This window comes from Diadema antillarum, unplaced genomic scaffold, assembly GCF_040938485.1.
Source record: "Diadema antillarum isolate AM-2024a unplaced genomic scaffold, OU_Dant_1.0 scf00000078, whole genome shotgun sequence".
NCBI lineage: Eukaryota > Metazoa > Echinodermata > Echinoidea > Diadematoida > Diadematidae > Diadema > Diadema antillarum.
The window spans coordinates 1,117,441-1,130,720 of NW_027270967.1; the positions used below are offsets into that span (position 1 = coordinate 1,117,441).

Below are 13,280 nucleotides of genomic sequence, written 5' to 3' on the forward strand. Positions count from 1 at the left end.
AATTTCCGGCGCAAAAAGTTACGAATTTATTGACATACTTTTCAAAAAATTTTGGTGGCCCGACTTTCATTTTTGGTGGCCCCAGGCCACCGGGCTACTGTTAGTGTTGAGCCCTGCATATTGCATATTGTTATAGGGTATCATGATTCATTAAGTATGCCTCAAAACGTGATGTGGTGACTTAAAAGAGGAAAAGTTTATCTTGAATTTGCCTGAAATTTCTTCACATGCCAGGGGCATTTTCCTTCAGTACTTTAAGATAAAGGAGTAATACTGTAATCTAATTATGACTTTAAGTGATCATGTCAAAAACTGGTGATTAAGGGTTTAAAAAAAAACAGAACAAAACTGGTAATTACTACACGAGCAGTCATTCAATAACACAGAAATTGTTTATTTGGTACAGTGACCATCAGACTTTATTGGCAATGTATTTCTATAACTTAGATTTCAACTATAACATCAGTGATTCTAGTGCCTCTGAGATTCGTTAAATAATGTTGGAGTTTACATGTGGTTGACGTGGTTTACATAAGCAACATGTGAAGATGACTCTGTTTGATTAAAATTGGAAAGGTTTGCAGAAAGATGGCTGCTTACTGCATGGCAAGGGAATCGGATTGTTTGGTCCACAGTGTGGTCCAATCAATTTTAAGATCTGTCACAGAAGAGTATGTGTGTAAATGAAATGATGCACATTGTGAAGAAAGTGTGGGAAGACTCATTGTATTTCAGCAGTTTTCACTTATGCATTTCCATGTATTAAAGTTGGCAGTCATGTCCTTGTGATTAAACTATTTAAGGGTTCCTATAGCCCATGACAGTCTTCAAATTTGAATTCAATATGCAAGGGAATGTGGACCAGATATGTCAGATTCATAGATGTGTGTGAGTTTGAATTTACCTACATCATACCTCTAACCCAATAGTAGCAAATCCTTACTTTCTTATTTTGTCATTATCTGTGAACAGGAGTACTTCATATGAACTGCCATCTTTGAGAAATACTGTCTCAGGTATTGTACCCCTTTAAACTTTCAGTTTTGAAATATTCAGTTTTTGTTCCACACAAGAATGATGATGTCACTTTAGTGTTTTCAATGTATTAAATGAATAAATAAGAATATAAATGTATAGATATATATGTACATATATTTTTTTCTATGCAAATCATTGTAACATGATTCTAACCCTTGTTATATGATAGACCGTGCAACCTTTTAATAGGTTTCACCTTTGTTTTTTAAACCATGACAAAAAACAGAAATTTGTCCTTACCACACTATAGAAATTTTGATGAGGTCAATAATATGCATTGTAATACACTAACTTGTAGAAAATGTTATATCCTGGTAGATGTGAAAAGAATGGAAGATATTTGTGTGATATCACTTATTGCAGATAAAAGAGTTTCATGGACATCAGATGAACATATACTGTGCATGGCACGTTTCTATTTATGTCTGTAGATCCGTTTATTTCACAGTTCCACATTTTTATGTATATTAAAGCTGTGTAGAAGAAATATAATTACAACACTTGCAGTGATTCGGGATTTTGTCAATTAAGATAAGCATTTTGAAGGATGATGTCTGTTGAAATGTGAGAAAACAAAAACAATCAAACAGCATTGCAAATTAGGTACCAACATCATTGTAAAGTAACAGATTTTAATGGTCATAAAATGTGGGACTACTGTAAAAACATGATATATTCGCAGCATGAAATTTTTGTGAATTGGAGTCGACAGCCTCTTTTGTGGCATAAAATTTTTGTGAATTGCCACTGGCTTGCAATGCATACAGTGTAGACAAGAACTTTCGTGTGCATTTTATTTTTGTGAATCTTGGTGCTCGCGAAATGGGAATAGCAAAATTAAAATGCACACAAACATTCCTTGTTTTACAGTATATTCTACGTTGATTTAAATTAATGGGATCAGTATAGCTTATTTAGTGGTGCTTGGCTAATAATCCTTGAAATGTGCAAACTGTACTATTCTAGATTGTAATAATGTGGATTGTAATTAGTGACAGTTCGGGAGGAATGAGCAAGAGCAAGTATCTGACAGTTGTCTTTTTTATCTATTTCAGTGAGAGCCATCAATATGTACGTAGTATGCCAGCCTGGTGGCTCAGTTTGTCTCTGCTATCAACTGCCTGTGAAGCGACTTGCCAATTCCAAACCCAGCTCGCGCCGCCAAAGTCGGGGCAAACTGGTGCCCCAGCACTCCGGCCAGTCGGACCCTGGCGGAGTCGGCCGCGGTAGGGGAGATGAGGAGTGGGGGAGGCGGCCACAGAATTTGAACCTGAATAGTCGGGAGTCCTCGGCCACCTCCCTATCCCCAGAGGGCCCCAACGCTGGGAAGCTCCTCACGCCAACAAGCCCCGCCACCGACTCATCCCTTAATCTGAGCCAGGACTCCAGCACGGGTCCGCTGACCAGCCCCGCCTACTGGTCCGCCCTGAGCTCTCCGGCCACGCCTGACTTCCCCGGCGGGATGAGGAGGAGCCTCACTGACCAGCTGGATGCGGCTGTGTTGAGGTCCCTAGTGGGCGACATGCCCGGCAGGTCGCGCACCGGTGAGCAACATGTCGATGTCCACTATGTGGTGCTGGTGCTACATCATCGGATCATTCTCCAGTGCAGCGTACCCCAAGTTCCAAGGACCATAGCCAAGAGAATGCTGATTCACTTTGCTCCTCTGAGTGAGTTTGAGACAGGATGTAGAAATATTGTTTATTAGACATAAACGTGCTGGTAATGACAAATGCCCCTGTAGAACAATTGTAGCATTTTTTGATATATAATCATGTACATATCAACTCACCAGTTTCCAATGTATGAGTCTAAGTAAACTTTAGAAGAGATGTAAATTGAATTTGATGTGCTGTACATGATGTTTTAAGTTAAAAGGCATGGGAAATGGAAAAAGAAAATTACTCTGAGAGTGGGTTTGTCCTGAGAGCGAGCTGATTGTGGAATTGGTGTTTGATGTTCAAGTAAGCAGGAGGGTTCCAGTTTACATAGAGGGTTGAAGTTATGTTTTGTAGAATATGCGAAAATGAGATTTTGCAGCTTTTATCAAACATCCAGGGGTTGAAAAAAAGTGATCAAAGTTTCGTCTGTTATTACTCACACACCTATTTATTTCACTACTGTAGAAGTGGAAGTATTCCCGGTGTGGAAGTTTTTCGTGCATTTCGCACAACCAGAAGCTAGCGCGAAGATAAAAGCACGCCAATATATTTTTGCTCGCCATATGTTCCAGTAGTTAATGTTCTGTGTCTGCGGCGGAGTGTGCAAAATAACTCGTGCGAAAATACCCACTTTTATAGTATGTGTTTGCATAGGTATTGCAATTTGAATTTTATATTCAGCTTCAGGGTGTGTAATTGCACATACCGGTAATTGAGTCAACAGCAACATGGGCAAACTTTAATGTCACTGATCATTTTGTTGCCATAAGTGTACAAGAAGTTTTATATCCACTTTAAAATGAGCTGATCTTGTGGGAATTCTGTCCAATGGCTCCACATCTGACAGATGGCTACATCATGGCCTACTATCCGGGCACCATGCTGCACCTCCTCAACGTGGGCCCCGAGGTGGAGCCCTGCCTCCATCTTGCCTTCGAGCAGCAGGACGTGCCCTGGATCCCACAGGCCGGGGCGGAAGATTGGGAAGGGGAGAACGGGGAGAACGGGGAGCTGTTCCTTGGCTCCAGGGAAGAGCAGCTACGCACCTGTCGCCCTCTACTGTCTCACTGTCTCAGGGACCGGACTGCCAGCAAATATGGTGAGACAGTCTCTTCTTTTATTTCCTTTTTCTCCTTTTTCTTTTTTCCCCTCTTTTTCTTCCTCTTCTTTTGTTCTTCCCTTTTTCTTCTCCTTTTTTTCTGCTTCCTCCTCTTTTTCTCCTTCATTAGCTTCTCTTTCTTCTACTTCTTTCTTCTTCTCTTTTGTCATCTTCTACTTCTTCCTCTTTTCTTTTTTTTTTCTTCTTCTTCTTCTCCATCATCTTCTTCTGTTTTCTCTCCGCTTTATCTTTCTTCATCTTTCACATGGTTGCCATGGTAACTCAACCATCATCTGTCCAAGAAGTCACTGACAATTATCAATAGATCTCTTCAACTGATTTTTTTTTTTCCATCTGTGGATGCACACAAGCAATCCGCTTTTGATACTGGGGTATAGTTGCACATCGTGAGAAGAGCATAAAAACACCAAATGCTTTGTGATGACAGTATTCACACACCATATATCTCCCGCTACTTTAATGGGACTTTCATGCATATTTCAATAGCAATTTTTCAGGTAGAGGGAAGTTCATATTTTTTTTTTCTCTCTCTCTCTGTTATGCCCTGATGTAAATTGTTAATATAGGCTTATCATTGGACTGCATGGCAGTGAAATGCTTTTCAAGTATTTGAATAATATATCAAATATACTTCCCTCCTTTATACCAGAACCAGTGAAACAGTGACATTTTGTTGGTTTGCTGGAATAATTTGACATTGGAGTTGAAGCATCTAATTCTTAGATTCCATTACCCTTTTTTCCCCAAGATGATGTACTTTTTGACAGCCGGACTGGACGATGCTACAACCCCTTCATCAGCAAGGACAAGCTGCCATCACTGCTCGTTAGGGACAGTCTAATTCCCTTCAAACTTGGACTGCTGCACCTGGCAATCATCAACCTGAAAGATGCAGCTCTGAACAAGAAGGCAAGTCCCATCTTTACATCTATCTCGATCTGCATTGCGTTCACTGCTGCCAGACTTTTCCCCTATGTATGCCTGTGTTGTAGCAGCCAGGGTGCACTCTACAGGGGAACTCAACTCCACACATATCAAAGTTGACTTGTATAAAAGTCAAATAAACAGAACAACAAAAGTTTAATTCTGAGAAATAAACAAAAGCTGCAGAATTTGATATTTCTCTGTAATTTTGCAGAGCAGGAGTATTGATCACTTTCATTCACACATTAGCTGAGGTGGTAAATGTAATTGCCTAAACTTTGCTTGTGCATAAGGACTGCAAAAAAATTTGCTATCTGTGATTTAGCAGCTCTATGTAAGTTCTGACAAGCCACTATTATATCAATTTTGTGTGTACTTTAATGAAGACAGATCAGTTTGATTTAGAGTGCAAAATAATGTAGTTCTCATATGCCTTCAGAACTCTTGGTTTTGGTCTAAAATGTATACATTTGCATAAGAAATGTGTGAATTAATGCTATAATAACATGATTTCAGTTGGGTAACGACACATACACACACACACACACACACACACACAAAGTGAAACAAAGCTTAAAAAGTTTGCAGGAAGTATTGTAATCACAGAGCTTACCCAATGAATAGTAGTTGCTAAGTAAACTTGTACAATTGATTATCACTAGTCAACAAATCGGGCCAAAGCAGTATCCACCAATCCTCCACTCTAGAGTGAATCGCATGCAGCTTGTTGGAAGATATGATTGCTAGGCCATGATCGATTAGTACTTAACATTCTACCTACCTGCTGTGGAATGGGAAAGGCACTTCAGGAATAAAAACTGTGCACTACTATCAAATCAAGTCAACATTCTGGGAAATCATATTTGCCAGACAAGTTTCTCGGAAGACCCTTTCAATATATCATAAGCAAATTACAAATTGATGGAAGGTGAATTCTGAGCCCTTCTGAGAATTTTGTTTTGACTTAATAAAGTCCAAGGTAATGGGAGCATTGTGATGCTTCATGTACATGTATGATGAAAAGTAAACTTTTGGCAACCCCTCCTGTCCAGATCATTGAGTGCATCACCAAGGACCCCTTTCAGCTGGAAATGGAGGACATCCTAGCTGAGTGCCTCCTGGCGAGCACCTTTGGCTCCGTCAGACTCAAGCTGGAGAGGAACATCCTACTCTACTTCCCCTTCACCAAGACTGACACCAGCAAAACATTTGTCATCGAGGTGAGAGAGAGATGAAGATAGATAGACGGAGAAATAGATAGGTAGATAGATCGATAGACAGATAGATAGATAGATGGACAGAGAGATAGATAAATAGATAGATAGATGTAGATAGGTAGATAGATAGGTAGATAGAAGATAGATAGATAGATAGACAGACAGACAGATAGATAGATGTAGATAGATAGATAGATAGATAGATACGGTAGATAGATAGATAGATAGATAGATAGATAGATAGATAGATAGGTAGGTAGAAGATAGATAGATACATGTAGATAGACAGATAGATGTAGATAGATAGATAGATGATAGATAGATGTATATAAATAGGTAGACAGATAGATAGGTACATAGTACTTAGGTAGATACATATAAATAGATAGATAGATAGATAGATGTATATAAATAGGTAGACAGATAGATAGGTACATAGTAGGTAGGTAGATACATGTTGGTAGATAGATGGATAGATAGATAGACAGATAGATGTAGATAGATAGAGTGATAGATAGAGAGATTGATAGATGGATAGACAGACAGATAGATAGATGTAGATAGATAGATAGATAGATAGATACGGTAGATAGATAGATAGATAGATAGATAGATAGATAGATAGGTAGGTAGAAGATAGATAGATACATGTAGATAGACAGATAGATGTAGATAGATAGATAGATGATAGATAGATAGATGTATATAAATAGGTAGACAGATAGGTACATAGTACTTAGGTAGATACATATAGATAGATAGATAGATAGATAGATAGATGTATATAAATAGGTAGACAGATAGATAGGTACATAGTAGGTAGGTAGATACATGTAGGTAGATAGATGGATAGATAGATAGACAGATAGATGTAGATAGATAGAGTGATAGATAGAGAGATTGATAGATGGATAGACAGACAGATAGATAGATAGATAGATAGATAGATAAATAAATAGATAAACAGGTAGATAGATACATGTAGATAGATAGACAGGTAGATAGGTAGCTATAGAGAGCGAGGAGAGGGGGAAGAAGAGGGAGCAAGCTTGCAAGGAGATGACAAGGGTAACATGCAGTGGGTTGGTTGGAACAAAAGACTAGCAAAAATGGATTGGAGTGTGTGCCCAGACAAAGGCAGTGAACTTGCTCTCGTGCCAACGTTTACCAATTATCAATGAGTTTGTGCAGAACGCACAAGTCTTTGATAGGCATAAGGCTAATGTTGCCAATGTCTGTTAGTGAAGCAAGTCAAAGCTGACAGGGATTGTGCAGAGGGGAGGCAGTGGAGGTTTGGATGAGGATTGCGTGAAAGAGAATCAAAATAATGAGAGGAGAAGAACGTGACATTTGTAGTCAAGCAAAGGATGTTGATGTAGCTGGTGCCACTAAATATGAGAAGGGTAGGGGAAGGGATGAGATGAGATTTAAAAAAACAACAACTTTAGAATAGGGCAAAAACAGCCTTTCAAACTAGGATCTACACAAAATATTTTGATGTTGTTGATGCAGCTTCAAGAGTAGATGGTCATTGAAAGGGAGGGATAGATGGATTGAATATCATGATAAAGTGAGATAGATAAGAAGGAAAACCTACTCTCTGACCAAAGCAAAATATGTTATTGATACCATTACACACTTTGAGCATAGCATGCTGGGACCTACAAAACAGGGAGGGAGTAATTGGATGTATTTGACTGAAATTGCAAAAGAAATTAGGAAGATAGAGACAATTATAGAATATGAGAGTAGTGTGCATGGATTAAGGAGTGACCAATCTCTTTCACAGCTAACTTCAGTGGTTTTAAAAAGAAAGCAGTTTATGCATTGCTCAGGAAAACATGTTTTTGCATGCTATAACCAACAAGTTTTGTATGTCCTTGTGTTTTAAGATTTCATGATTGAGATACATGCATGTCATGCTCCTTGCTCATTTCTTCTTCTTTTTAGACTCTGGATGGACGCAGACTAGCTTGCTTCAAGGCCGTACAGAACAGACACATTCCAAAGATATTTCTCACCAAGGTGTGTGTTCATTGCAATGTTGATATCGCATTCAACCCACCCTGGTCACATGACTTGTTATCAGTTTGGATAGTATGTGTGTGCTTGTACGTATAGATGCATTTAACAGAACCAAACCATGCCCTTAGCTGTTGTTAGAAGCAGCTGCAAGCCATTATCAGGTCCTTGTTGGATTTTCAGACATTTACCCGAGTGTGACACGAGATTCTATTTGTGCCATGTAGCATGGCAACTTTGTTGCCATTCTTGTGATATGTGACAACAAAACAATTTTTTTCCGCAAGTTTGTAAGTGCAGGTGTCACATTACTTTTTTTTTTAAAGTAACACTGCAAGATTTCATGTAGCATTGCTAGGCCACATTTTCAGTTTCAGTTAACAACAAGCTGGGATACATTTCACAAAAAATAAGAAAAAATCAGGAGACATACCTCTATAACAAATCATGAGAATATCTCCTTATCATTCACGGCAGTGCCTAACATGCTTCATGACTAATTTTATATGTTTTGTGTGAGAGTAATAGTTATGTCTGATCTGTAGTGTTATTAAATTCAATTGTGATTACATTCCTACTCTGTTAAGGTATTTTTACAGTGAAATCATCATTGTATTCATCATTATGATCACAGTCACTGTCGTTTTAATCCTCATTGTCATTATTTTCATCATCCTCATCATATCACTATCATGTTACCATAAAGATTACCATTGCAATCGCTGCCACCACCACCACCATCAACACTATTACTATTGCCAACACCATCACTATCACTATCACCATCACCACTACCATCAATACGACCAACACAACCACCACCATCACAACCGGCTCAACCACCACCATCTCAATAACTACCACCGCCATCACCACCAACCACCACTACCATCACCATCACCACCAACATTATCACCACCACCATTTCAAAAACCAATACCACCACCACCACTGCCAACCACCATCACCTTCACCACCAACTTCATCTTTACCGTCATCTCCACTATTCACCACCATCATCTCCATCACTGCCACCACCACCAGCATCATCATCACCATCAATATCATTGTCTCTATGCTCATCTTTGTTATCGTTATCTATCATCACATCACCGTTATCATGTGATGTGATTGTACCTGTCACACTTGATCGTTTCAGAGGGGGCGGCGAGAGAAACGCTTTGGCAGTGACCCTGCCAGCTACCTCTGGGAGGCCCTTGATGCTCACGTCAAGAAAAGTCAGGAGCTGGTCCGATCGCCCATCAAGAGGTTTGATACAAGATCCATACTCCAGAAGCTGAGAGAGCAGGATACTGGGAACCAGGTCACAAAGGTCAGACCCTGGGTCATCGCCATGATCACTCTGTTATTAATGTTTGCCAGAAAAAATGTCAAGTTCAAATTCGCTGCATATTTTTGAGCTTTTTTCAGGCTTGCCAAACTGGTTTGACAGCTGTTCGTTCTGGATTTCCAAAACTGTATCCCAAAGCATTTATTAGCGTGTATATGTATGTACACTTGAGTATATTATGTAGGTTCTTGCTAATCACTATGGCATGTTGATCATTATTTCTATGTTGGTGTTTTCTTTGTGTGTCTTCTCTTTTGGTCTCTGATACTTATTTGTGAGAAGTAAGTGAACTGCAGGCACAGATTTCTTGGTCAAGTTGTCATTTTAGGTATTTCAGATACATAAAAAACACAGTGACATTTGAACAGAAGGTGGAATTGTTAAGGAGTTTGATCTAAGAAAGATATAACAATGGCCACAGCAAAGCACTTGAATACTGTTAGCAACTTACCTTTTGGACATACAAGTTTATATTCTGTCTGAGGAACTAGGCATTGAGGAGAAGGTGCTTTGCCTTGCCTATTGGCATTGCCTATTGGCATTGCCTATTGGCATTGCCGCTGCTGCCCACAGATTTGAACCTGGTACCTCAGGATTGAGATCCCTCAATGATAACCATTGAGCCACCACAGGTTTGTGAAATATGTAGTGGTTATTTACACCATAACTGAATGACACTGTCTTTCCACTGTCAGATTGACGAGAAGGAAGCCCTGCCACTGCATCCTCCTGCCACGAGGTCGTCACTCCTCAAGAAGGTAGCGGCCTTCTCCAAGAGGGCGCTATCACCCAGCAAGGACCCACGGCAGGCGAAGTCCAGGGACCCCCTCGCCGCGGTCATGATGGAGGAGGATGCGAGGCAGGCCTCTGGGATGGACACATACCAGAACAAACATCTAGAGATGGTAGGCTGACGTGAATTCTCTGCTTTTTGTCTTGCCTTAAAGTTATCATGCATTTTGTCTCCCTGTGTTGTTAATATCAGTGGCAGAGCAAGATATTTACTTATAAACCATGGATTCATGTACAAATTGATGGGTTTGGACTCATAGGAGCTGGAATATTTGTACGAATGTAATCAATGACAGTAGCAGAGAAGTGAATATGGCAATACAAAGTAAATGGAAGTGTGGGAGTTTTAAGGAAGATATGGCATGTTGTCTTTGGGAAGATATTTGGTTGTCATGGCAATGGAGGATGATGATGCAGAAGATAAATTTGCTTGGTAGGGACAAGTCAAGGAGAAGAATATGCTGAAATCGTCAGGAGAATGACTAAAAACTAATTGATATTTGAAAGAAAAAAAAAATTGAGTTCCTGTGTCTTCTTTGGCATGATTCACAGATCCTGAGTGACCTAGTGTCCTTCCTCCGCTCAAACATGCCGTTCCACACCCAAGAGAGGCTGGTGAACTATGCCTCTGAGTACGTGGGCTGCCAGCTGCAACAGATGAAGCATATGATTACCCTCCTGATGGCAGCAAACGGCTTCACCGAAGACATGGATGAGTTGGCAAAGGTGTCCCTGTAAGTCCAGAACTTCTCTGTGTTGCCAAATCAGAGATGAAATTTTTTTACCATGTTTGATATAGCTTTTGTTTTCTTCATTAAAGATAATATTGTGGGGTTGTTGGTTTTTTGGTTTTTTTTCCAGATAAATTTTTTTTTCTTCATTTTACATTTAGCATGCCTTATGTGTTCCATTTTCCCATTTCCCATCCCAAAAATGATGAATGTAGAATACAGCAATTTCAACATAATGAATCCAAAACTGAATTCACATATTTGGTTTTCAAATGAAGAAACAAGAAGGGAAAACTGAGAAGTCAGCCATGAATTTTGCCCTTTAGCGCTCTGGGTTCAAAGCCGTCATTATCCAACACTGCACACTGGCACTGGTTTGACTGTCCCTGACCAGTAAAAATCACTGTCAGACCAGTAGTAGCTTTTTCAAGAATTGACCGTAAAAAGAAGGGAAAAACTGGGTACTGGGTAATGGGTTAGTGTACAGCCCTGCATTATCATGCCAATACGCCCAGTCTTCTTGCAGTCTGTTTTAGTATATTGCATCTTTGGCCCCCTAGCCATGCAGTCGTCTTATTGCAATTTATCTTTCATGTGACATAGAAACCAACCAGCATCTGAGAAGGAGCAGAGTCTCTTCTCCGTGATCGAGAGGCTCTTCTCGGCAGCACAGCACCTCTGCTTCCCGCAGCCTCCAGGTGAGTTTGTTTCCATCATACTGTGAGGGGAGGGGAGGGGCTGGGGGCACAATGCATCAAAGCACAATCTGAGGATCACACAATTTCGTCATTTGATGGTTCACAAATAATTGCTAAAGGTTTGCAGTTGGAAAGTGAGGTTTGTTCGTATTTTGTTGATGTCAATGCTATTGCCCTTGTTGTGTTGTTATTGTTCTTTTTGTGTGTTTTTTTTTTGCCAGTGATTACTTTTGGACTTTTCTTACCATGAAAAGGTCTTGAATGATTGTACTTGACATCTGTGAGATATCAAATTCCCATCGATTCTATACAAGAGGCATCTACCAGTAGTATCTGTAAGCAGTTGGTGACCTGATGTTTCTTTAAATATATCTTTCAAAACTTTTTCTACATTCTGTTGTTGAGTGTAGAGTGAAAATAAATGCAGTTTAAGTGTAGTAGTGTATAGTCTTTCTTCTATGAAAATTGGGAGGTTTTATTTTCGCTTTTTATCATCCCCCCATATTCTTCCCGACCCCACCCAATGGTTTTCTGCTGGTTTTGTGCTTCCCAAGGATTCAAGAACTTCTTCCTGTCCCTGGCCTTCCGCTGCCTGGACCGGACCATGTTCCTGCAGTACGTCAGCCAAGGTGTGCTGGAGCTCAACGAGGCCTTCCTCATCCAGTTGATCGAGGAGATGACCGATGAGGACCGGGCAAACGTTGACCTCAAGTTCAAGCTGCTGCACAAAATACCCAAGGTAGAGATGTTCTTGGGTGTCAAGGAGATAACACACCTTGCTTTCAATGGGAAGATCTGGGCTAGGACCCTGTTTCATAAAGCTGTTCGTAAAGTTACGCACGACTTTACGAATGACTTAAATATGGCAAGCCAAGTGGGTTTCCCAATCATTGTTAATTTCAATAGCTATAAAAAGTTGAAATTTGCAGATGATAATGATTGTTCTTACATGTTAACACATTTTTAGTTGAAAGTGTGTTTTTGTTCCAATGTAGATGAAATATTGACATACAGTCGTACTTTGTTGAAACCTAAGGGGGGAAAAAATGGGCACAGATATTGGCACTTCATATTCCAGTCGTTTGTAAAGTCATGCGTAACTTCATGAACAGCTTCATGGAACAAGGCCCAGTATTCAGTTCAATACCTGACTTACGAAGCAGAGTTGCAAGCAAGGGAAATTATGACAGGGACACTGCTGAAGATCCTCTCGTACTAGCAATATTTTGTTAGATGGTTCTAAAAGTAGCTTGCCATATTGAGGCATTGCTCCATAGCCATGCAAGTTTAAAAAAAAAAAAATCTTTGTCAGGAAAATCCTCTGTCTTGCAATGATCACTTGTATGGTATGGTATCTTCTTGTATGTAGTATTTGTTACAGCAGGATTTGCCTGGTATATTGAAATTTATTTTAATGTTCAATGTTCATCGTTCAGTGTACATGTAACTTCAACGTGTGTAAGTCCAAAGTTAGATATTGGATTTGATGCAGGTTGGGTCTTCACTGTGCTGCTCAGTGAGTGCTTCTCGGAAGGGAGGACAAATAATCACAGAGGTGTATTGTACTGGATTAGTGCCATGTCAACAGAGTACAATATGATGCTGAGTTTAACTTATGGCAAGAGTTGCGGACATTGTGAATAAACAACAAAATATGTGTGTGTGTGTGTGTGCATTTGAAAAGACTATTATGAAATGTAAGAAAAAAAAAGTCTTGCATTTCAGC

General features: G+C 39.8%; 1 protein-coding gene across 1 annotated transcript in view; it reads left to right on the forward strand.

The window, feature by feature from the left end:
- Positions 1–13,280, forward strand: part of LOC139717602 (gamma-secretase-activating protein-like) — a 31,194-nt gene that overhangs the window by 14,285 nt on the left and 3,629 nt on the right. Inside the window, exons 9-19 of the mRNA XM_071629111.1 lie at positions 976–1,016; positions 2,094–2,708; positions 3,547–3,798; positions 4,568–4,728; positions 5,796–5,963; positions 7,911–7,985; positions 9,142–9,315; positions 10,029–10,238; positions 10,678–10,859; positions 11,460–11,554; positions 12,109–12,293. Of these exons, the coding sequence (XP_071485212.1) occupies positions 976–1,016; positions 2,094–2,708; positions 3,547–3,798; positions 4,568–4,728; positions 5,796–5,963; positions 7,911–7,985; positions 9,142–9,315; positions 10,029–10,238; positions 10,678–10,859; positions 11,460–11,554; positions 12,109–12,293 (2,158 nt within the window). The remainder of the gene's footprint in view (positions 1–975; positions 1,017–2,093; positions 2,709–3,546; positions 3,799–4,567; positions 4,729–5,795; positions 5,964–7,910; positions 7,986–9,141; positions 9,316–10,028; positions 10,239–10,677; positions 10,860–11,459; positions 11,555–12,108; positions 12,294–13,280) is intronic.